At 43.1% G+C, this 22,806-nt stretch overlaps 1 protein-coding gene across 1 annotated transcript; it reads left to right on the top strand.

Moving 5' to 3' along the window:
• The first annotated feature begins 926 nt into the window (after window positions 1–926).
• E2F7 (E2F transcription factor 7) lies at window positions 927–20,844 on the top strand. Its single transcript, XM_005147907.4, has 12 exons — window positions 927–1,037; window positions 4,231–4,506; window positions 6,462–6,630; window positions 8,976–9,260; window positions 9,797–9,955; window positions 10,996–11,142; window positions 11,914–12,105; window positions 12,732–12,816; window positions 13,411–13,930; window positions 14,799–15,069; window positions 16,304–16,728; window positions 17,684–20,844. The coding sequence occupies exons 1-12, from the start codon at window positions 954–956 to the stop codon at window positions 17,858–17,860; spliced, it is 2,790 nt and encodes a 929-aa protein (XP_005147964.3). The 5' UTR covers window positions 927–953; the 3' UTR covers window positions 17,861–20,844.
• The last annotated feature ends 1,962 nt before the right edge of the window (window positions 20,845–22,806 follow it).

The raw sequence follows: 22,806 nt of genomic DNA, 5'->3' as shown, positions 1-22,806 counted from the left end.
GATTGGGGGTTTTCTTCTGTGACTCCGCATTATTAGCTCATGAGCAATTTGAGAAGGAAATCCTCCTACGACAAAAAAAGACAGGAACAAGGCAGCAGCATATCTGTCATTAACATAACAAAACAAATATCTTTAGTTCAAACTCCATTTAAAAAGCACTGCGCGGAGGAAATTTCTCCAGAAAGGGTCTCAAGCTTACAAGGCTGAAGCAGTTCTACACAGAACTGGCAGTTTCTTGTAACGTGTCCCAGAACAGGACCAAGAGCTGCAGACCGCCTGGATTTGATGTGTCCGCTTCGGACAACGCTGTCTCCCAGCTCTCCCCTTATCTCGGTACGCTGTGCGCTGCCGAGGGAGGTAAACCCCCAAAGCAGTCTCACCAGCGGCTCCTCAACAGTTTCCTTCTCCCTTCACCCTCCAGGCACCCGGCTCGCTGCAAGGGTGACCGTGAGGAGCCGCCCGGTGCGCCCAGTGCAGCGCTGCGAGCTCCCCAGCCCCCCGCAAGGAGCAGCACCCCCCCCCCCCCCTCCCCAGTCTCCCGCCTCAGGCCACCCTTTCCCGCCCGCCAACGGCCTCCTTGGGGGGGGGGGGTGCAAGTGGGAGGCGCCGGCGCCAAGAAAAAAGGAGCGAACCGGCCCCGCGCGGGCGGGAGAGCGGGTCCCGCGCGCCGCCGCGCGCCTCCAGCCCGCGCGCTGATTGGCCGGCCGCGGGGGCGGGGCTCCCCGGAGGGCCGCGCCTGATTGGCCGGATTGTAAAAGCGATGTCTGAGGGCGTCCTGGCGGGAATGGTGCGGCCGAGCGCGCCCCCCCCCCACCTCCCCCACAGCCGAGGTGAGGGCGCGGAGCCCCTCCCGGCCGGGGGAGGGTGAGCCCCGAGCTGCCGCGCTCCGCTCGCCTCCCGCCGGGAGCGGCTCCTCTTAAGGGCCGGGCTGGAAGCGCCTTCTCGCTCTGTAGATGGAGCCGAGCGTCCTGGCTCTGCGGAACCTGGCGAGCGGCCGGCCGGGGCGGCGGGGCCGCGCTGAGCCTGCCGCCCAGAAGGTGAGCGGGCGCGGGGTGTTGGGGCAGCGGCGCTGCAGGGTCCTCTCACACGTTAGTGTGCCGGTGCCGGCCCGTGCGCAGCGCGGAGCTCTGGTGGGGCCGGCCGGTACCCCCGAGGACTAGGGCACCCCGCCGGTTACGGCCGCGGCGCCACAGCCCCGTCCGTGGGTGCAGGGCCTCGGGGCTGGGAGGCGGGTCGGGCCTGGAGCGTGTCCCTCACGCTCCCGCTGGCCGTATTCGGGGGGCTGCCCACTGGACCAGCACACCCGGTCCGCCCTGCCGTGTTCTGCCTGCACAGCAGCATCTTACCTGTCGGCACTTGGAGCACAGGGGTGCCAGACTCTACCGTTAAGATAAAGAAGACAAGTCAGTAAAACAATCATGAGCCACCCCACCGTTGTCAGTAAGTGAAGTGATTACACTCTGGCATCTTTCTCAGAGAAGCAGTTTTTAGCTTTCACTCACTACTACGTGATCTCAACCATCCCAGTGGCTACTGCTGGGTAAAGTGGAGGAGGCTCTTCTACAAACACCCTTCAAAACCAGGCATGATACGGGCATCATATGGTCCTATTATTTAGTATTTGAGCATGCTGATGCACATTCTACTATGCTTGCCTTCTGGTCTGTATCCATACTGTGATGTACTCAGGTCAAGAGACTGAGCAGTGCTACTCAGCAGAGAACAAGCTCGTTGTTCCCCTCCTACCTCAGCAGCCAGGAGACAAGGTATCTAGCCTCTGGCATATTTTGCTCAGTAACAGCTCTTGAACTAGACCCGATTCATGACCTGCTGTCCATGCTCCATCAGGAGTCATCCAAAGACCACGTAATTCTTGTCAGATTCAGCTCCTATTATCGCAGAAATCTGAATTCCTGTTTACATACTAGGCTCCTCAAGCCAGCCTGTCCTGTCCTCTTGTATTTGAAAGCCATCTCTGCTTGGATCAAGGTGAATCTCACACTTAAGCCAACTGGCCTTTGGGTTCTGTGGAATACAGCTGGGAGTTCACAAAGCATTGCAGTTACTGAGAAGGGGTAAAAGCAAATCTTACTTTAGTAGGCAATTATGACATTCAGGAAATAAGGATCTGCAGGGTTGATAGTAGACATGTGCTTCTTTTATAGTGCCACTACTTTTTTCATTGTGGTATTTGCACAGACATGAGCATTTGAGGTAGTGGAACAGCAAGTTGCTTCAGCTGCCCTCACTGCAGTTCCATTAGCACCAGGTATAGTGAGCAGGAACCTGAGGGGAAGGTAGACTTTCTCTGTTACAGATTAAGTGTTGATTCACTGCCAGATGTAAAGCTGCAAGAATATATTGAGTGCCAACACTATGTGAACATGTATTGCAAGAAATACAGTGGCATCTAAGTTGACCCCTGTTTATCACAGTGTAGTTATCTTACAACTGGCTGTTAATTGTAAAGGGAGGTATATTCATAACATTCTTTTGTGTAATTCATAGGCGAATGTATGGAGAAGTGCTCTTCATCAGTGCTCAGAGCATAATGTTTTTGATGGGCCAAATTCGTTTTAAGTTTGGATGCTACAGAACTGCTCCTAGTAAAAGCCAGCTTCAGTTTTTACTGGAACATGTCTGCTTCCTCGCTAGACTGTACCTGATAAGATGATATTTGGAATCGTCTATTTAAATATCTTTCAGCTCATGATAGCTGAATTGTTCCAAATAAAAGGCAAAACTTGGGAGAGTTCTTATAGCAAACCAATAGTAACTTAACATTTTCCTTCAGGCTGTATTCCATTTTTAGAATTGAACTTCTTGCTGCACAAAATAAAATACATAGTAATATCCAGCTTCAAAGGTGTCATGTTAGATTTTTAAAACTCATTTTGAAAAAAGGAAGTGGTAATCTTAGCCTGAGCAAGAAGACTCGCTCAGTTTGAGACACCACCATAAAACACACAGCTGGACTGAAGAGTTAACAACTTCAAGCCTGATTTGTAATTTAAAAGCAGTTATCTGTGGTTCTAAAGGCTTCACTCCAGCAAGTTACAAGCTCTGCTACCTTTCTGATGATAATCTGTCAGCTTCACTTTTTCTCACTTCACTCATGGTGCCTGCAATCATTTTAAGGGCCTAAAGCTGGAAGCTACTGGGTAATATTAGCTAGAGTTCAAAAAAAAAAGCCCAGTGTCCTGTTCCTAAGGTATTAAGGAAAATTAAGTTATAGCTGTACTATCTAAAAACAGAACGTTGATCTCCCTGGGCAAAAAGATACAGTACAACTTTCTGCATGGGCATTTGTGGAAGCCCTGCTCTGTGCCACATTTAGAATACCTGGACCTCAATTTTTGATACCCTGCAAAGCAAGTATAGCATCCTGTCTACTTTATTCCTCTAGTCTTCATAAGCTATTTGCACTATCAGGCTAGAGAGAAGTATTGTCACTTGTTGCTCAAAAATGGATGTCTTGGCTCAAAGATACCCTTGATTCAGCCAGTCCCTTGAGATTATTTGATCAGCAGTGATAATTCTTGCAGTAAGAGGTAGGGGTAAAACTGGACCCGAAGATGAAATATGAAGAAAGTTTGATTGCAGCTAGGGACTAGAGGGAGTTGGTCTTCATTCAAAGAATGATAAAAATCAGCTAATGAATTAGACTTTTCTTTCTAGCAGCTCTTAGCTACAGTCAGTGAATAGTTATGGAGATTTTTCTTCAGTGTTTTGAGCAGCAGATAGTGCAGATGCACAGCTTGCATCACTTGCACATGAAGTTACAGCCACTTCAGTTTGACATTTTATGACAGTGTAAGTTGCATCCCTACCATGGCTTTTCATTGGGGACTTCTTAAGCAGAAGATGATTTCTTGCGAAGTGTAACATGACCAATACGTTATCTCAGTTTCGATCCGATTTGGTGATTTATGTTTGTGGGCAATGCTGTCTTGTAATAACAGTCAGAGTTTAAAAGCCTAATAGGCCACAAGTTTGACTGGTTGACCTCAGGTTCTGTAATTCATGGCAGTATCTCTTACACACCGCCTCAAGTAGAGTAGCATGTTGATTATTTTACTCCTTCCAACAGAGGCAAAAGAGCCATGCTAAATATAACTGTGAGTGCCAAGGCACGAATCACTACAGTTACCTTCATAAGAACAATTAAATTGATTGTTGGACTGTTTCTTTCCTGCTGTGTCTAAAGAACTGGGTTTTTTTTATTAACAGGAAAACATATTTGATCGATCCAGGATGGCCCCAAAGACTCCCATTAAGAATGAACCAGTTGATTTATCAAAGCAAAAAGGCTGCACCCCGGAAAGAAATCCAATTACACCTGTTAAGCTCATTGACAGACCTCAGCCGGATCCCTGGACGCCCACTGCTAACCTGAAGATGCTTATTAGTGCTGCTAGCCCTGACATGAGGGACCGAGAAAAGAAGAAAGAGCTCTTCAGACCCATAGAAAACAGTGAGCAGAGTGACACACCTGATTCGTTGCAGGTGAGACTTAGAGCACCATTACCTTATGTTCACTTAGGAGTCAGACTTCCCTTAAGTTGTGCCTTGCTTTTATTCCAACTGGTCCTTTGTTTCCTATGGAAGACTGCGGAATTATAAAACATTTCCAAGGACAGTTGCCTGCACAGCACTGACTGAATAGCAGGACTTGCAAAGACTGAAAGTAATTGTTTTGCTAGTAACTGACCTGAGACCCTTCAAAAGCCTGAATATTACTTAAGGGACAGTGAAAGAAGTAGAGCTTAAATGGATCATTTTCCCCAACTTAAGTACTGACACTATTTTTTTGAACTGCATTAGAAAGAAAATTGCCAGATCATTTTTAACCAGACAGGCAGGATTTTCAAGAACATTTTGACAATGGGAGGGCATAGTTTTCAATATATTTTTGAAATCTTCTACCATGGCCCCAAAAGACCCATAGGGTGGTGAGCTGAAACCTTTCTCCCTCTTTCCACCCCAGCCCCAAACTAATAGCCAGCAAGCATGGTCAAGTGTTAATCAAAATTTTACTTGCCAAGACTCAGGCAATGTAGGGACTGATCTTTAGGAAAGCTATCCATGGAGAGGATGATGTCAGGTTGTAATAAGCATCATTAGTTTTCTTCCTTCAGACTTATTTTTGTTCCAACCACTGCTGTCCCTGTCCTGGACTGCTTCTTCTAGAATATCCTTCTGTGATTTAAGTCAGAGGAAGATAGGTCTGGGGTCTTCCTACTGAGAAGTATCATTTGATAGGTATAGATCACTCTGCAAGTGTAGATTTTCCAGAACCTAGTGACAGTAGTCTGGAGAATTCTCCAATTTATTCATAAAGGAACAAACAGTTCTAAAGGGAATTCCTAACAGAGCTTCCAGTAAGTAAAAGAACAGTCAGTATTAAAAGTTGGTTCATTACCACTGCAAGCCCACTAAGGTCATACATTATTTTTGAGGTGGCTACTGTGAAGAGTTCAAATATTTCCTATTTAGTAAAGCTTAACTTTCTCCACTTAACTTGCAAAAGATGCAAGGGTGTTACTGTGAGATACCACTATTCCCATACCATATAAAACTCTCAAGAATTAAATCAGAGCAACAGCCTACCACAGGGTCACAACTGCCAAAGGACAGTTAAGCTCTTATAAGCAAGGAAACATGGGTTTCAACAGCTGCCACCACTCTCAGCTTTTCTTTACCAGAGGGCATGATTATTTCGTTCTCTCCTTTCTTGAACACAAAGTCAAAACCCCAAGAGCTACCAGTGCAGAAAAAGCCTCCATCATTCTCATTTTGTAATAAATAAACATACCTCTTCTTGCCATCACAGTTTTGCTGGGGTCTTTTTCCCTGCAGGGACAGAAATATTCAGGCTATCCTACAGAGTTCACTTAAGCTAACACCTTAACTAATTTTGAGGTTCAAACCTTAAGGCACTTGGCAGTGCCTTTTATAGTGTCTTGCCATCATACCCAACACCCCCGCCTCCAATTTCTTAAAGTTATAGAGGCACTGTAAAGGGCAGTAAAATCTCTTGAAAGAAGTTTTGCAGGAACTCTTTGATGGCTTGTACATCTTCTGGTTTATTAGATCCAGAGGTGTTTGAGGGAATATTCCTCCTCCTCCTCTCAAAAAGAAATATTCCTTCCAAGTAGGAACTTGCCATCTGCTAGTCTTGTGTGTTTGGTCTCACTGGTTGTTTCATTTTTTCCTGAAGCATAATCGTTATTTTGTGATCTCACAGATAAGTTTTTTCTGTAGATACTTTGTGTGATGAATTAAAAAGAGCTTGCAAGCAAAATGTGTCACCCAAGTGCTCTGTGCTTACAAGGTGTCCATGGTTTTTCCTTACTAGAAAGTCCAAGCTTAAATACTGCTAACATCTGAAATATGCCTCGCTTGGCTATGCCTTGCTTCTAAAGCTCTGCACTAAAGGGTTAACATTTATTTTTTAACAGTATGATATGGTAGACGACAGCACGGTTGATGAATTTGAAAAGCAGAGGCCCAGCAGAAAACAGAAAAGCTTAGGACTCTTGTGCCAAAAATTTCTAGCTCGCTATCCAAGTTATCCGTTGTCAACAGAAAAAACTACTATTTCTTTGGATGAAGTGGCTTCAATTCTTGGTATGTATACCTGCAAAAATGGGATAACTGAGCACCTGGGTAGCCCAACAGGAGGGCCTTTAGAAGGTCATCCTTACAGAGTACATGCAAGGGCTGCCTTTCCCTGGGTCTGGATGCTCTTCTAATCATACTAATAAAGAGTTGGAAATTACTAATATTGCTAAGTGTCTTTACTGCTTGATAACACTACCATCTTAAAATCTCCTTTCTGACAGTACTTTATACTAGATGAATCTATCCTTCAGCTGTTCACCAACCGTGCTGCTTGCTTAAATTCTCAATTTGCTGAACATAGGAGTTATGAGCTACACACCTTCTGAAGGAAGACTTATAAACAACATCTTTTGTCAGAATGGAATGTTTGGGGAAGCAATTGCAAACTAGTTAGTGTAGGAAATCAGTTGGCTTTACTGTCTGACTTCAATAACATGCCTGACATTACATCTTCCAGGATCTCATGGTTCATCAAGGTTATCTTAGCTTTAAATGTTCTCTTGTGAGGGTAGGTTACCAGGAGACCTGCAAGAGTAGAATGAGAAAACGTGTTATATTGAGGTGACAAGAAGGTATCAAGTAGATTATTTGCTGGGTCCCCTGTTAGGTTTGGTCTTAGCTAAAAGGTTAATGAACTATCTGAGAGAAGCAATGAAATTTGGGAGAGAGGACTAAGCCAAGTCACACTAATAAGCAAAAGATCCAGGTCCTTGGAGGGGTTGTCTCTTAGCTAAGATTGAACTTAAACTAAAAAAATATCTTATTTACATTTAGAACTCAGGTATTTACCAGAAAAAGAGGAAGCAAAGATGAAATGTGCCTGTTTTGGAAAGAAAGGGAGCAGAGGAGTCGTGTCCTCTGTGACTGTGCCAAGGAAGTCCTTGAAATACTCATTTATTTGCCTTGGTAATAGGAAGTGGGAATAGAAGAGAATTCAGATGAAGTAAATAGTTAAATTAATTTTTAAATAAATTGTTATTTTAGATTTTGTAGTTACTTCTTTCTGTGTTTGCATGATGTGCTTGTGCTCCAACCTTGTACAGCTGAACATGAGTAGTGCTTTATTTTGTATTTGAAGCGGCATTACTTTGCTTTCCTTAATACTATAAACTTTGTTTTTAAAACCTACTGTTGTGTATTTTACCTCCCTGAAAGGGCTATACTTATTTTCCTCCCTTTGGTTTTCACTTCCTTGCTTGCCCATATCCACTTGCTTCAGAGACCACAAATTTATTCACTGCTGATATTGCTGCTCCCTGTGTGTAACAAATGATGGCTGTAATACAGTTTTTGCTACAAATTTGTATTGCTTTGTTCACTGAAGACCTATGGAAAAGACCTCAAAGAGAACTATGCTCCCTGGTGCCTTACAGACACATGATATGTGTATCACTCTTGTTCTTCTGGAGTATGTTTTACTCCAAGATCTCCACACACTTAGGAATACTCATGAATCATTTATTCTAATGCCTGTTTGAGGCTGGTAAGTATTCATATTTTCCAGATGTGTAAACAGATGCATCGAGGCCTCACCTTCCACAGGGAATTCTTTCAAAATCTTTCCCCTGGGCTAGCACTTGGTCTGCTCAGCTAATGTTAACCACTATGGGATTTGTAGTACAGATGTTGCCACTAGTGTATAGTGTACTGTTACATATAACAGGCATGCTTCAGTGCTAGACATGAGTACTCAGGACAGTGAGCAGAGCCACCAGGCTGTTGATACTCAGTTCCCAACCTCTCATCAGTCAGGTTGAACCCAAATTGGGCATATTTCATAGATTTCCCAGTAGTGCAGACCCAGCCAGTACTGAGGACTTGTTTCTGCAGCATTTGGAAACAGTCTCACTCTCCACTGCTTTTCACCTTGTGAAGCCTTTGCGGCTTCTTTGCTTGGTATGTGCTTAGCAAGTAATTGTGCTATGCAAAATGCAAGTGGTTCCTTTAGGAGTGGGCTTTTATATCTACCCCTTGTCAGCACCAGGCTCAGACCCTTTCTTGCCTTCTGTTGCACACAGGCTTGTGTACAGGTATGTGTCTGAGCTCTGGAGCTCTCTGACAGGAAGGGTCAGAGTGCTCAGGAAACCTTAGGACAATCTGTATAGGTCTGAGTGGGCCGGCAGAAAAGAAGATAGACAAAGAGCATAATACCATGGGGCTGGCCATACACAAGTCAGTTCTTAATTGTGCAGATAGTATGGATCTAATGTGTCCAAGTGAACAGTGAAAAATATATTGTGAACACTCAGTATTAGAGGACAGCCTGTTCTCTCTTGCACTTCTGCTGAAGAACACATTAAAACTAGATGAGCATCTGTGTCTTTTTTATTCTCCCCCTAACCTCAAAACAGGAGTTGAGCGGAGACGAATTTATGATATAGTGAATGTCCTGGAGTCGCTGCACTTGGTTAGCCGTGTGGCCAAGAACCAGTACTGCTGGCATGGCCGGCACAACCTCAGTCAAACTCTGAAAACACTTCAGGAAGCAGGAGAGCTGCAGTATGGAGAGCTAATGACCATCTTCCAGCACAAGGAGCAGGACCTGGAGTACAAATTTGGAGAACAGAAAAAGGAAACTATTCCAGATTCTCAAGACAGACCCTTAATGGACTTTTCAGAACCAGATTGCACCTCTGGTAAGATAAGTATTACGTGTCATGTGATACACAAACACAGGTCTCTTTCTCCAGTTTGCTATGCAACTTCTTCCCTTGCTTTGCTTTTAAATTAAATAATTAAAAAATATTATTTGCAAAAAGGTGCTGAATTCACCATGGAGGTGACAGAATTCTTCTGTCCCCACCTGTACATGGCAGTAAATGCTTTATCCTGACAGAAGGTGCCATCTTCCATTTGGCCACTGTTTGCATGCTGCTCGCATAATGCGTACTTACAGGAGTCACAAAATTATAGTGGTGCAGAACAGTGTAACATGGAGTCAGCTTTGGAATCTGACATTCTAAGAGCTCCTTCTCCAAGTTTTATTTTTTTTATTGCTTTTCGAAGAGAGAATTCTGTCTGCACTACTCAGTTATTTGCTGCCTTTCAAAACATTTCTGCTTCCTGACAAGAAAATGCTTTACCCCTTTTCTGTGTGAGAAACTTACTTGCTAGTTTTCTGGCTATGGTGGATGACATATGCTAAGAGGCTTGGGTATTATTTGTAACACAGCATCTGCAAACAGCAGAAAGGACAAGTCGTTGCGGATTATGAGCCAAAAGTTTGTCATGCTGTTCCTTGTCTCCAAGACCAAGATAGTTACGCTGGACATCGCAGCAAAGATACTGATAGAAGAAACCCAGGATACAGTGGACCACAGCAAGTTTAAAAGTAAGCTGGCTGTTGAGAGACAAATCAATCAGTCTGTGAGCAAAGGAAATAGGGGCATGTTTGAACTGAGACCAGTAGGTAGTGGCAAGAGCAGGTCAGGAATCTTTTGCTGAATATGGTTTAGGGTTTTTCTTCTTTGTGAATGCTAGTTTGTGAAACCAGAGCTTGGGGTGGGGAAGAGTCCATTTGACAATTACCTTCAAATTTTATCTTCAAAAGAAAAATGTTGTTTTTGTTTGGATTTCTTTTTCATACTTTAACCCTTACTTCTTGTGCTGCTCTAAATGATGTTTCAGGACTTGTTGAAATTAAACATGTTGCTTAATTAAACAGAGTTAAATTTCTTCTCTACAGAAATGTGTTACTTCTTTTTATCCGAGAAATCTCTCACAGCTGGATGGCACTGTTTGCTTTTCAGTTAATGAGGATTAGTACTTTGATCTCTTGGACAACATAGAAAAACTCAGCATTAGCAAATAATTATTCTAAAAGAAAGACTTTTAAGTCTTTAAAGTACTTTTAAAACAAAGTACTTGCACTTCAGTCTTAAAATTCTACTCCAAATACTGGGAGGGATGTGAGGAGTTTAGCTGGATAACCTGTGGGTATCATATTCAGTTCAAACATGTTACTGGAGAGATTTTATTTTTCTAGGAGGGTTACATTTTCCAGATGATAAATATGTGCCCTTTTGTGATGAGCTTTGCACTCATGTCCCTCTTGCCTCCAAGTGCTTGTCTTCACCACATGGAGGTAGCTGCCTTTTCTGGGCAAGCTGATGATATAATCATTCGCTAACCCATTTGCTTAAACCTGAGCAGCTAAGATGCGTGAGCAGCTAAACTCTGAAGAAGCAGTGACAAGCAGGTGGGAGCTGGTATGACAGGCTTCATAGGAGGTGGCTGAAGTGTATCCCAGTTTGATTTTACCCACCTCATCTATGAAAGCTGTGGTGCTACTCTCAACATAATTACCATGTAAATATGTACTGTATGTGCTGTAAAAGAGCTATCCTGACTATTTCTGCCCTTTTCTGTTAGCAAAGGTACGAAGACTGTATGATATTGCCAATGTTCTCACCAGCCTAGGCTTGATCAAGAAAGTTCATGTCACAGAGGAAAGAGGACGCAAACCAGCCTTCAAGTGGATTGGACCTGTGGAATTCCCTGGCAAGACCACGAACTTGGGTAGCTCACATTTCTTTTTGACAAACCCTTCCCAGGGTAAAAGGTTGTTTTTCATTTGTAAAGAATGGCTCAGCATTCATTGCCCACCCTGTGATGGATAACTGATGGCCACTTCAACATTTGCCCTTCTTAGACTTTAGGCCTAAGGGCTGTGGAGGGATGTTGAAGAACACTGTCTTGGTGGTATTTTTACATCAACTTATGTAACTATAAATTGTAGAACAATGGCAGATAATGCCTACATCTCCAAATCTGAGTCCACAGCTTTTCTGGGTTGCAAAATCTCAGTAATTCTGTTATAATTAGACAGTGAATTATTTTGTTTGTAAGGGGATTTACCAAGGTAGAGCAAGGCTGTTTCTTGCATGTGTACCTTAGTACAGAAGGTTTGTCTGCGAAGGAGGCAGTGGCTCAGAACATCTCTGTAAACTGCATGGCTAGAAGCCAGAGCAAAAGGAAGCCCTTTGGTAATAATATTTGGGTCAGGCCAGTGCCAGGACCAAGTAAAAGTAAAGGATAGTGTTAACACCATCTATTTCCTCTGAATATGCACACTAGAGTGTAGCTGCTGCTGCAGCTGCCATGGAGTGGAAAGAAAAGAAGCCCTTATCTTGTCTACCAGTGCATACTGAGCTTAGGTCTGCTTCTGTTCTGTGGGGTTTGAGGTTAGTTAGAGGTTATCTCTTATCACCAAGTTTGGTAACATGGCAGAAGCCTAAATGAGGAGCTGTATTCCATGAAGGACTGCTGTACAAAATCATGTTCCTACAGGTGAGCTGAGAGGGCATAGCCCAACATCTGATCCTCTGCCAGGGACACAAGGAGCCTGTGTCCCATATAAGATCTGTGCTACTGGAAGACAAAGGTTTACACGTCACACTTCATTTAACAGCACACAGTCTTGTGAAGAGACCAGAAGGAAAGTCAGTTCTGAGCCCAGCAGCCCACATCAAGTGAGGCAAGGTAATTACTAATGAAGCATGTTCTTTTGTATCCCAGTGGATCTGCCCAAATATGGGCCCACCAATGTAAGGCATTTGACTGGGTGAGTCAGACTAATTAAATACAAGAATGATGCTTGGGAAGTGCTTATATTTCTACTGTTCATGTGATGAGACTTCTGTTTTGGACCCTTTGGTCAAGTTAGATGAGGTGAATCTGTGCCATACTGCCTTAAATCTGCAGTTTGTTTTCTGGTAAATGTTCCTGTTCTCTACTAACTGCAACTATACTAGAGTTTCTTCTGTTAAAATTTGGTAGAGATAAAGAAAGATGCCTTAGCCACACAAAAGCTTGCTTTATCTTACGGTTTCTAATATAGTGGAATTATTGTAACAATCTAATGGATAGCTGTTAAAAAGACAAAGCAATTACAGGGATTTTTACAGTGCCTTCTTGTAGGAAATTATGATATTGAGCACCTCTCCAGTGGGACTGAGTTCTGAGTGTCTTGCAGATTCTGGCTGTTAGTGGACGTTATAAAAATGTGCCAGGATAGAAAAATTATACCAATTATTTTATATGGCCAATATCAAAATATGCTTGGTAAACAGATCTGTTATTAATTGAATGTTCCTTTGTTCTTTCAGCCTATATTATGAATTCAGATGAATATTGCTCCAAAATGATAAATCCAGCAGCTGTCTGCAGGCAGAAAATAGAGGAAATTACTAGGTAGGTTGGTCTTAACTCCTGTCCAGTTTCAGATTTGTGCCTGTTCAAGGCTAGATTCTATTAATGAGCCTGAGATAGAAAATTACTGGATGGTCTCGTTACTATGTTAATGCTAACAGGTCTCACCATGGCTTTCTTTTATTTTGTTTTCATGGCCAATTTATACTTACCAATTCATACTTGTACCATTGTTGTCCTTCAGCTTAAGTAGTTCTTCATCTCATATCTGTTTATAGAGGTCATCCCTGCCTCCTTTGCCCTGTTGTCTAGGTAGGCTGAGAAAATCATAATTCCCTGCAAAAGCCTTTCTGTCTTATCAAAGGGTCTTATCTACATCTAATTTGAATTAATTTCTGAATGGTTGATTCTAGTTTAGTGCATTATTGTTCTGCCCAAAACCTGATAAGTATGTTTCTGTGTAATTAGAAATAATAAAAAGTGGCCCTTCTTGTAAACTGTGTAAAGTAGGGGGGGGTAGAATTTTTCCACATTTATGTCCAGCAATATACCTATTTGCTTTCAAGGATAAAATAGGGGCATAATTTTGGACTAAATGTTTTTCCTCTTTTCATTACTTTTTTTTTTTTTTTTTAGGAATGAATCTTGTGCCACCGAAACAATATTAAAATCAGCAAGGAACCCAAGCATAACCTCCCCTCTCTCCCTCCTTTCACTTCCTGGAGACTCTGAATTTTGTGTTAACCCTTTGCCTCAGGCAGTTTTCCCTGTGGTTCAGACAGATGTGCCAAGCCTCTCACTGCCACATGGCATCAGCAACCAAGCTCCACATCCTTCCGCACTAGCAGCCTCCAAAACAGAAAATGGAAAACCTACCTTGCTCCCTAACCAACCTTTCCTGTGCTTTCCATCTTCATCCCTTTTTATGTTGTGTGGTGGTCTTCAAGAAAATAACTTGAGGGAGAGCCTGCCCCGTGCAGGAGATGTGGGAAACAGGAATGTAGAAGCTCAGGCTGCCATACCTTCAGCTCTCTGTCAGAAACGCAGCTCCCACAAGTGCACATCACCCTCTGCACCTGTAGATGATGAAGAGCCAGCTGCTAAAAAACAGACCATGGAACAGAGGGATCTGCCTCTTTCACTTGTGGTATCCAAGGTAAATAAGTGAATTCCATAATCTTTTAGGTTTCCTGTTAGCAAGGAAAGACTTTTGCCCAATACAGTGTTTTCAGGAGTGAAAATTCACTGCACCACTGGTGTTACAGGTACAAATTCTGCCTCCCATGTGTTAATAAAATTGTAAGAGGGTTGTATTGAAACTATAGGCATTAACTGGGAGATTTTTCACACTACCAGGGGAAACTGGAGGGTGATTCTTTGGAGAGGGATGTGATGCTCATCTGTTCTTTGGAATCAGTGTCCTGATCATTGCCTTCAACAAAGCAGCCTGCCAGTGGGGAGGAAATTAATGTGACTATTATTCCTCATCTTCCCCTTGAGCTTTCCCGGTTAGCAGCAACATTGCTTACGCCACTGAGCAAATGTGGTTTGTACTTCCCCACTGCTCTCTAGCCTGAGTCCCCCTCTCTCAAGCCATGTTGCCCACAGCAAGCATGTTGGAGAAGGATGATGGTAGAAGGTGAAGTGCAGCAATCTCAGGGTTCTCCTAACTACTTACCATAGGGATCAGGCTCAAGATCATATCAATGTTTGAATATAAGCTAATTGAAACAGGTGTTTTTCCTTATCAATAAAAATTTAATCCCCAAGCTCAGGTATCTCTTATTCAGTGTCTTCAAGTACTGAAAGTGAACTACAGCACAGGGCACAGGGCTTAGGCAATGCTAATATGGTTCTTCAAACCCTCAGACGAAGTTTTTTAACATGGTGACTTGTTGATCAGTTTTGTGCTGCTCCTTTGCACACATGCGTGCTTTACTCTGTAGCTGAGGTGGGTGCCTGAGAGATATTGCACTGTGTTATTTCAGTTTGGACTCTTCATTTCCTCTTCTGTTTTTGTTTAGAAGCCTTTAGAGTCACCCAAGGTTGAATCTACCCCAGGAAGTGGCTGCACCTCTGCTGTACATCTAGAAGCTTTTTGTCTCGACCTCACAAGTCCTGCTGCTCCAGAGGCTTCAAACAGGGAGCCTACCAAGGCTTTAGATTCTCAGGAGCAAGAAAAAGCATCTCAGAATAAAGACCCTGATGAACCCTCTCCAGGAAAAGTGCACATCTCTACAGAAGGCACCAATCAACCTTTCCTACCACAGTATCTGTATGTTCAATCTACTGCTGGTAAGGAAAGCCATGAGATCCAGAGGCACCCAGACTTCTACATCTCTTCACTGAGCAAATAGGGAGTCCTGCAGATAGGTGAAGGAGTCTGTATTTGGCAGGAAAAGCCTGTCATCAGTTCTCTGTAGTAGTTTAATAGCTCTGAATTCTCTTGACTTGAGAAGAACTGTTGTTTCTCTGAAAATACAATCATTTTTCTGAAGGACCCAAACATTAATAGCAATGAATAATGTGGTGTTTACATGACTGAATTATGTGCGGCAGAAAAAAGACACTTATCCAGCATTCAAAACTCAGAGGAGCTGGAAATCTGTTTTGCAATAGAGTGGCCAGAATAGTGCAACAGCATCCCCCTGAGTGAGCGAATTTAGTCAGCTATGAACTTTGTACTGTCTTGCAACATGCATCATTGGGATAACCCCTCAAAAACTGAGGCACTGGGAGTGTAGCCATGCCTACCTGTAGGACACGGGAGGGATGGAGAGGAAGCAGTTGAAAATACTGCAGGAGGATTTCATGTTCACCATTTTTTGTCCTGTGTTTGTGTGGAATGGAAGGCTTGTTTGTGGGAACAGGAAACGTGGTAGATATCCATGACTCCTGCTTTAGTATTTGATTAGTTTCTGGCACAGTTGGGTCTATGGGATTCCACTTATAAGATGGAGACGCTCAGTTTGCAAATGTTTATCCTGCGGTTTTGCGAGATCAGACAAATAGAGAACCAGAGCAGCTTCTGTTTCAAAACAGTATTTCAGCTCTTGTCAGGAAAATAAGCATCTTTGGGTGTATGTTTGAGCTTGTTTTGTGTTTGGGTTTTTTTTCTCATTTAAATCAGCATATATATTTTCATATAGCAGAGGGTAAGATTCCCATTAGTAAAAAAAAAAAAAGTTTTTTAGCCAAGCTGTTTCTAAGAAACTTCTATTGAAGTTAGAAGCAGAAAACAAGGTGTGTGGTTGGTGTTTAATATGAACAAAGTAAATGGATGTATATACAGTGAACAGGCAGTAGGGGGGGAGATGGAGGTAAGGAAAGGGAGCTTGACAAAAGAGTCACAGGTTTGTGACAGTTTCCTTGCTTCTCTTTTACTATTTTTGTCACAGTTTACTTCCAGGGCAGCCTTTCTCTTTGTTGTCAGACCTCTTCCCTGTTCTGGTTTAAGCTAAGTCTAGTTATAGATTAAGTCTCACTTGTCAACTGTATTAATGCTTTGCTTTTTCTCTCTTTGGTTTAGGATTGAGCAGTTTTAATTTCCTGCTCCCTGCAAACCAAGCCCCTGGTGCCATCAGTCTCGCTGCAAACCAGTTACCTTCTCTGAGCATCCCCTGTGTCATGCTGCCGTCAGCAGCCTTGGCTTCCTTCCCTCTTGTGTGTTCTCCCACAATCACCAGTCCTGTTCCCACAGTTCCCGATGGCTCCTTTTCAGCTGCCACCTCCATGAGTTTTGGCATGTCCAGCCTGGCATCAACAGCACCTGTTTTCATAGGCACCACAGCAGTGGTCACCCCCAAGGTCTCGCCTGCGCCTTCAGTGGATCCTCAGCAACCAGCTCACCCTGCTCAGCACCTGAGTCCTACGCTCCCAAGATCCTGTGGTGCTGTTAAACTGGACTCCCATGTGTGTATGGGGCATCCAGTGACCCTTCTGAAGCTGCAGCAGGTAAGTGGGAAAGGTGGTTGGTTGACAATGAAACACCATGCCAGGTCACTGGGCCTGAAGGCACCTTGTGCTGCAGGTTGATGCAGGTGTTTCATTAAAGTCTTAATCTTTAAAAATCTTACAGGAATAGAGAAAAAAAAATTGGTTACAGGTTGTTTTTTTTTTCCCCAGAAATCCAGGTAAGTATTTTTCTTCCATTTGACACTATCTTGTGTTGTGCAATGGCTACAGAAACACATTAGGACAGGAGGATTGTTTGTCAGCTGGCAGCAACACCTCTCTGGTGGTAGTGTCCTGGGTTACCTCCTCACCCCTGTTCTGATCTCTCTTCACTAAATAATGGAAAAGTAATAGCAGTATCAGAACTGGGGGGAAAATTCTTTTTGTAGGTTTTGTTAATCTTTTTTATAAAGATATTTTTTTTAATCTACCACAGGAACAGACTTTTTTGAGTAAAAAAGATGAGAAATTCAAAAGTGAAGGACCCACTGATCTGAAGTACAATGAGTGACATCAGTTTTGTCACACATACTAGCATTAGAGGTTACAGTAGAGTGGCACTTAAAAGACAAGTGGTCAGGCTTTAGAAGACCAATTTTAGACCTATTTTGATGCTAACAAACAACTAAAGTGAGTAAAACATCAAGGAAGAGAAAGCCATTTAAGCTGAAGGGCAAGATTGGCATAAGAATGAATGAATATGAACTAGTCATGAATACATTTAAGTTGGAAATGGGATAGAAGCTCTCAGCTTCCAGCAATGATGTGCTGGCAGACAGTTCCAGAGCAAAAAGCAGGGGCAAAGCCTGTGGAGCTTCTGAAAGGATGTCTGAAGTTATTCCCTATAGTAGCAGGGTACAGAGGTTGACATCTGCAAGCTCCCTTCTGTTTGCATGCTTGCATGTAGGCTTTGAGAAAACCCTACTGAATCCCTTTGGTTTTGTTTAACACCTAGCCTTCATCAGCTCCCCTCACTCCCAAGAACATTCGTCCTGTGCATCATGAGGCATTTTTCAAAACTCCTGGAAGTCTTGGAGACCCTGTTGCATGGAAGAAAAATGAAGGCAACCAGACCAGAAATGCCAGCTCTGTGCAGAGGAGACTGGAAATCTCTGGTTCCAGCCCTGACTAATTCCACTCATTGCAAAGGGTGGGCAGATTGTCCTAGGACTCTTTATCTATTACAAGAGATCAAGCTCTTGACAAAAGGAGCGTGTTAAAATGTCATCCCTTTTGGTATGCTTACCCATTATCTATTCATGCACCGGTTCTGTTAGCCACCTTCACAAATCATCCTTGGTACTGAAACCTTTTTACTGAGTTATTCCTTCAGTACTGACTTGAATTCAGATGCTGTGTTTCACATGCACTTGTGGGCATCAAACTGTATTTGTGGTTTTAATTTGGGAAACTTTATTGCTGTGAGGAGATGCAAGCAGATTTCTCTTGGCATCCCCAGGGGTTCTTTATTCACGGTTTGAAGTGAGATGTCTAGCACTTATCTGGGGTAAGCGTTTTATTTTTGCATGTTCTCTACTTACCCTGAGTAAATCTGTGGTAAAAGTGATCAACTTCTGCAGTTGTGAGAGCAACTGCTTCCTCAGTTCCAATCTGTCAAATCCTGCCTCCACAGTGCAGCCTCTTGCTATTTATTTTGCACATTGGAGTGGGATTTAGTGCAAAAAAAGTCCTTTTTTTCAGCTTCAGAATAACAGATTTTCTCAGGGTAGGATTACTTGAATGTCAGCTGGTTGTTGTACAATTTGCCCAGCACTTGTGGTTAGAAAAACCTAATAATAACTTAACACAGTATGATTGAATGTATACATGTGAAAAACTATTAAGACCAAAATAACTGTGAATGTTAACATGTTTATATTTGTGTTAATGAACTGTAGTAGTCCTTAGGTTTTGTTTTTTGGTTCTTTTTTTCTTTTACTCTGAGCAAAATGTACAAGTTAAATGTAAAAAATGCAAAACCTGATTCCTTAATTACATTTGTCAGAGTGACAAGCCACTGAGAGGGGGCTGCGCTAAGGTTTCATCTCCCATTTATAGTCAAGATTTTATGACCAGGGAACACTGGTAAGTCATTAACCACATGATTAGATTCAGTCTAACCTGAGTCTACTTAAGTGCCTACTTAGTTGTTTACTTAAGTCTACTTAAGGGGTATGTACTTAAGTGCCTAACACCTCACTTACAGGAATTTTGTAACTAATTACTAGTGCATTTGAGCATTCTTGGAAGACAAGGGAGATCTTATTTTTTTGGCATGTATTTATTTAAACCATAAAAAGAAACTAAAAAGAGCAGGAGTCATGACTTTGGGAAATGATAAAAAATGCCCCTGTATTCCTTAGGAGAAGATAAAGAGGAAGAAACATCTATCAGCTAATATTCAGAGTCCTCAAATAATGGATGGTGCTATTAATGATATAGGACATAATTTTAAGAGTTAATGCTCTTATGCTTGGGTATGTTTTCACTCATGTAGCAATCCACAGTTTGTGCAGTTTCCTGTTTTTAAAAGACAGAAAGTGTTGCTGTTGACATCATGTTTCTCTGGAATTAGCAACCTTAAGGCCAGCATTATCAACTCTTCTCTTCTGGGTACTGGTACTGGTTTTCCAAGGGTGGATACACTGTTGGATGTGCTACTACGTTGGTTAAGGGAGACTAGGACTTTGGGCGTTGGGGGTTTGATGAGGCTTTTTATTTTTATAACGAAATATATTATGAAAATGGAATATAAGAAAGAATTTTAGTGAAGCTGGGAGTTTGAGTGATGTGGCCTTATGTTAGAATAGACCAATAACAGCCTTTTAAGGAGGGCTAATTAGCCCTCAGTGAAAGAAAATCTATAGTAGAGTTATCATAGGAAATTTCAGGGGTGGTAAAGAGAAGTCTTCAGACTGCTAAATTTAAGGGGTTTGTTATTGTTTGCTTTGTTGGGGTTTTTTTAATTACACTACAGTTATGAAAGTTTACAGGTTTTGCTTCTGAATTATTTCTTCTTGTACACCCACTTAAATTAATTTCACTTTGAAAAGCAGTGTGTAATTGGCACAGTGCTGCCCCTACACTTGTGTTGCTATTGGGGCTGGAAACAGGCTGCTAGGGTTCAGGATGACATGGTGGATGTGGATTCTCCAAACCTTGTCTTTTTAGTACAGTGCAGCCTTTTAGTGAAATGGCAGCTGGGAGCAGAGGGGAAGATTAGAGCTAATATTGGCTTTTCGCTCCAGTTGGAGCATCATTGCAAAAATCGTCTTTGTCAGTGATGTTACTCTGTGCCATAACTAACATAACTATACTTGAAAACGCAGGGACTGAAAATGGATCTTCAGTTTCCAATTTCTGCTTCCACTTTTGAGTTTCCATAGATAGAGCAGGTCTGGAAATGAGGTTCAGCTCCCTCACGATCAAAGCTGTTCTGTGGCTCATGGTTGCAAAAGCAGTTTTGGGCCTGGGAGAAGTGGGATGCTATGCTGTTTTGTTTTTGTCAATGCAAAATTGCCACTAAAATAGGAATAGGACCACCAAAGCAGTTGGGCAGCAAAGGGATCAATGCTGCTTGCAATACTTAAGCTGCTGAACTAGACTGGTGAGGGGGAAGAGTTGGTCGTCAGAGGGAATGAGTTTATCTTTCCCATCTTCACCGAAAGCTAAGAAGAAAAATAAAGTAGGAACAACTCTTCAGGAAAGTAGATTTGGAAAAGCAGAATTTGTATTTGCACTGAGGCAAAGTGCATACCCAGGATGTTCTGCAGGGTTTGTGAAACCTTTCTGTCCCAAGACAGTTTGCTGAGGAGGGTGAGTGTATAACTTATACTTGAATCTACCTGCCACGTTTACATTTCTGATTGTCTTGTAAATTGGTGCTATTTCTGTATTTAAAAAGCTGTATTTTTAATGTAAAGCCGCTTCCAGTTTGTATCTTTGCACTGCTAGTTTAATATAGGTATTAATTTTATTGCTGTTTATAACTGTTCTTCAGTGATTAGATGTCTTGCTTTTCCTGCTCTCTAGCCATCTTTTTAGCTGTCCACACATAGCTTTACTCCAGTCACACTGTTGGGTTGGATATTTTTTATACTATCTTTTAGCAAAATATTAAACAACTTCAGAATAAAAAACTGAATTAAAACCAAGGCTGAGGTTGTAATTTCACTATGGATTTCACGATTTTCGTTGTGGCCCTTGAAAAGAAGCATCCATCCACTGTGTGTCCAGCTGAGCAGTCTCTGTTGGATGCGAGTAGTAGGGAGGTGGAACATGTAAAAGCTCTCGTGTTCGGCTTTTTTGTGCAATGTGGGCACAATTCCCATGCCAGTTACTGCAGGCAGTAGTACCAGTGCAATGCAAGCCGGTTCTTAAAGCCCTGGAGTTGTCCAGGGGAATGCCCAATGGCCCTGGCCCAAAACTGTGTGGAATGGTTCCCAGCAACACCACCATGGGGGCCCATTCCACCATCACCATGGGGCCTGTTCTGGATATCCCATAGCCGTCCCACAGCCCGGCTCTCCACATGATGGCAGCAATGCCTGCCTGACACCCAAGAGCAAAGCAGGCCCACAGATGGAACCTGGCTGTTGCTTGTACGTGCTATTGACCACCAACCAGTCATAAAACAAGTGGATGCAGCCATTGCCCTGTTTCCCTTTCACATGATCATGCACCTGCACATAAGACAGCTTGACCCAAACCACATTTGCTCCTGTTAATAGGAGGTTCACTATTGATTTTAGCAAGCCCAGTATTGCCCCCTTCCCCCAGCCCCAGTAATTAAAGAATTATTGTCCCCTGTCCCTTGGCTGCAGAATGCCTGTGAGTTGCAACTGGCCAGATTCATCAAAACTCACTTCTAAAATGGTAGCTCACTCAGTATTGTTTAGGGGGTTGCTGATCTGTTACCCCCAATACTAACTTTCCCTTTCAACTGACAGAGGAAGGATGGTTAATCTAATAAACATGGTATAAGAAGCACTAACAAATACTAACCCTGCTCCAGCTCCCCTGGCAGGACCACGGCCATCATCTCCTTAAGGAGGAGCAAGGCTGTAGCTTCCGGCAGTTCTCGCCCTCACTGGCGCACTTAAAACTCTGCCTTTTGAAGTAAATAAGTAGAAAGGAACATCCAGCTCCCTCTGCATTTAGTTGTACCTGTAAAAGGGGAAAATTAAAAGTAATGCCACTGTGGATCAACATCTTAATGCTCCACAGCTTGGGCAGGGCAGCCTAGAGCCAGCTGGGAGACAAAAGTTGTCCCTGAAGGTTTTGAACACTGCCAGCACAGCTGGTCAGAGGCAGCAGCAAGGGAAGACTGATGGGCAGAAAAAACCCTGCTTCTGCCATGTCCAGGGAAGCAGGTCTTGAGTGTCGTGGTTAAAGCCCAGCCAGTAACTCAGAACCACGCAGGCCCTCCCTTACTCCCCCCCCTTTCCTCACCCTACTCCCAGAGGGATGGGGAGGAGAATCGAAAGAGTGTAACTCCCATGGATTGAGATAAGAACAGTCCAGTAACTAAGGTATAACACAAACTACTGCTGCTACCACCAATAATAATAATGATAAGGGAAATAACAAGGGAAGAGAATACAACTGCTCACCACCTGCCAACCGATACCCAGCCAGACCCAAGCAGTGATCTAGCTCTTCTGGGTAACTGCCCCCAGTTCGATGTCCTGGGCATGACGTGCTGTGGTATGGAATACCTCTTTGGCTAACCTGGGTCAGGTGTCCTGTCTCTGTTTCCTCCCGGCTTCCCCTCCTCCCTGGCAGAGCATGAGACTCAGAGAGTCCTTGGTCAGAGTAAACATTACTGAGCAATAACTAAAAACATCAGTGTTATCAGTGCTGTTCCCAGGCTGAAAGTCAAAACCACAGCACTGCACCAGCTACTAAGAAGGAGAAAAATGGCTGCTACTGCTGAACACAGGACAATGAGCCATCTTGGTCAATAAGGAGGGTTTCCTCAGAGGTGCTTGGGTCACAACAATGCTTTTTCCTTCCAGCCCAGAGAGTTCCTGAGCATGGCTCCATGGCCTGCTTAATAACTTAAAATTTAACAGCTCA

The sequence above is a fragment of the Melopsittacus undulatus genome, chromosome 5, assembly GCF_012275295.1.
Source record: "Melopsittacus undulatus isolate bMelUnd1 chromosome 5, bMelUnd1.mat.Z, whole genome shotgun sequence".
Classification (NCBI taxonomy): domain Eukaryota; kingdom Metazoa; phylum Chordata; class Aves; order Psittaciformes; family Psittaculidae; genus Melopsittacus; species Melopsittacus undulatus.
The sequence above is the reverse complement of the archived record's forward strand: the minus strand, read 5'-3'. Positions and strand labels throughout refer to the sequence as shown.